At 47.2% G+C, this 2,536-nt stretch overlaps 1 protein-coding gene across 1 annotated transcript in view; it reads right to left on the bottom strand.

The window, feature by feature from the left end:
- Nucleotides 1-883, bottom strand: part of EPHX2 (epoxide hydrolase 2, cytoplasmic) — a 44,562-nt gene extending 43,679 nt beyond the window's left edge. Inside the window, 1 exon segment of the mRNA XM_012663046.1 lies at nucleotides 732-883. Coding sequence (XP_012518500.1) covers nucleotides 732-832 — 101 coding nt within the window. The 5' untranslated portion in view covers nucleotides 833-883.
- Between the last annotated feature and the right edge of the window lie 1,653 nt (nucleotides 884-2,536).

The raw sequence follows: 2,536 nt of genomic DNA, 5'->3' as shown, positions 1-2,536 counted from the left end.
CTTTCTTTCTTTTTTAACTTTTTAAATAAATATGCTTCTCTCCCCCCTGATTGTAGGAGTAATATATGCTTGCAAATTAAGAAGTTGAAAAATACAAAAAATGTAGAAAAATAAAGAAAATCATTCATAATCCCACCTGGAATTAATAATCCCAGGGATATTTTGGTATATTTCTTCCAGACATTTTTCTACATGTAGCTTTTCTCCATAGCTGAAACCATATTGTATACATGGTTTTACATTCCGGTGGGTTTGGGTTTTTCCTGTATGATAACAGACATTTTCTGATGTCACTGAAATCTCACCCTGAATATCACATTTATTGGTGGATGCTTTCCCATTTCCCAGTGATTAGCCTTTGGGCTGTTTCTGCAGTTCGCTATTATATTAAGTAAAAGTGCAACCCACACCTTTGGACAGAACTTTCTTCTTCTAAATCTCAGCGCACGTCTTTAAGATCCATTGCCTTAGGTAGAACTAATCAGGCAGCAGATAGCTCTGCGAAAACTTCCTCTCACTTTTGGAAAAGTTCAACATAGAGGGCAGTTTTGGAATCCTTGAGAAGTTTAATTACTGAGCATTTAGAAAGACAACGGCTCTAATAACACACACTGGTATTTCAGGGCCAGGGCTCTCGCCCTGAAGCAATCTGAAACCGGGGCTGACGTCCAGAAAGATCCCGCCTCCAACTGCACGGACCAGGCGCGGGCGGCGGCGCCGGCTCCCCTTACCTGGGCAGCGCCAGGGCCTCCTCGGTGCTGCCGAGGGCGCCAGAGACCCCGGGCAGCGCCAGCACCCCGTCGAGGTCGAACACGGCCACACGCAGCGCCATGGCAGCCCGGGACGGCGCCTCCCGCCGAGGCAGCAAGTGTGCGGAGAGGCCAGTGATGGCGGGGGCCAGGCACTGCCGCCTCCCAGCTCCAGCCCGGCCACGCCCCGGCCACGCCCCCTGCTTCCGGCCCGCTCAGGCCCCGCCTCTGCTCCCTCCGCCCCCCCGCCCTGGTCTCAAACCGAAGTCCGGAGTCCCCTACCCCCACCTCCCCGCGCACGCTCTCATAGGACTCGCTTGAAGAGGTGGACCCTGGCCCGGGCCTCCTGGACAGGCTGACCACTGGAAGGGAATGTGTGTGTGTGTGTGTCTTTGTTGTGTGTTGTCAGACTCTTTTTCACCCAGTATTTACATCTTGTGTTCGCTTTGGTTGGCGTATCCAGTAAACTAATAGATTTGCTGCCCAACTTTTCTAGCCTCAGGACACCTGTTTGCAGATCCCTAACCATCCTGATGGCTCCTCTGGGCACGCCTTCTTTGCCAAGGCAAAATGTGTTTCGAAAATAAAATATATTGCCCCAGGTGTGATGCGCCAGCCCAGAATACTTCGATTCCAATCTCTTGTGGAATGAGTCTTAGAAGAGATACATTTGGGCTATCATTTTCCCTTTGTACATTCTACTTGTAATCACTGCTGCCTAAAAACGTTCGAGGTTTGTATTTCATAGCCGATTTCTGCACCATTGGCTCATTTATGTTCCTAGAAAAACTAAAACCTTGCTTGGGAGTCCTTGAGGTGTGCTTGTGTAGAGGATGTTGGAGCCCTCATGCCTTTGTAATGTAGCTCTAGGAGTTTAAAAAATGTGCTTTTACCTAGTGCTCCAACTTGCCAAAAGCACAGCTCTAGACCATGAAGGTGCTGTTCTTTTTTTGTTGTTGTTTGAGGCAGGGTCTAGCTGTGTTGCCCTGGCTAGAGTGCAGTGGCATCATCATAGCTCACTGCAGCCTCGAACTCCTGAGCTCAAGAGATCCTCCCGCCTTGGCCTCCCAAAGTGCTGGGACTTTGAGCCACCGTGCTCTGCCAAGACCTCACTCTTGAATGTGCTGTCTGTGAATTTATTCAAGATATTCTCTACCATTTAGCTTGGAGAATGTGAGAGGTTTCAGATAGCTTACTGAAATCCAGAGGTCTGGGACAGTCTTTGGATCTCGTGATCATCGATTGGATCCACAAGAGCGGTGAGTTCACTCTGGGCTGGTTTGTTCTAGGGAGGCAGGCTGACCCTTCTCTTGCTACATGGTATCCAGCTGCCTGGGGCAGAGGTAGCAGCTTTTAGTTCAGTGGTGGTGTTTTCTGGGAGTCCTTCCTAAACATGCAGCCTGGAGCTCACTCTTCCATTCCCTTCAAAGATTTTGTAGGCTCCTAATCTCCCAGCTTAAATTCCTTTCTTCTCTTTCTATATAAAATAGCTACAGTGATTTCTGTTGCCTGCATCTGAATTCTGCATCTGGTACGGTATTGTTTGTGAATACATAAATACTGTTTATAAAAGTAGCAAAGTGAAGAGGAAGGACACGCCTACAGAACTGGATTTTATAAATCCTTCTTTTGAGAAGAAAAATAAGAAACTTAGAAATATGAGACTCCACTTTCCTCTTTGGTTAAGCTATCACTTGGACCTTTCATATATTCAGGAGCAGTTAACTAGTAAATAGCTCTTGTCTGGAGTATTTTATTTTATTTTTATTTTTTGAGACAGAGTCTCA

Source organism: Propithecus coquereli, unplaced genomic scaffold (genome assembly GCF_000956105.1).
Source record: "Propithecus coquereli isolate 6110/MARCELLA unplaced genomic scaffold, Pcoq_1.0 Scaffold79, whole genome shotgun sequence".
Lineage (NCBI taxonomy): Eukaryota > Metazoa > Chordata > Mammalia > Primates > Indriidae > Propithecus > Propithecus coquereli.
The sequence above is the reverse complement of the archived record's forward strand: the minus strand, read 5'-3'. Positions and strand labels throughout refer to the sequence as shown.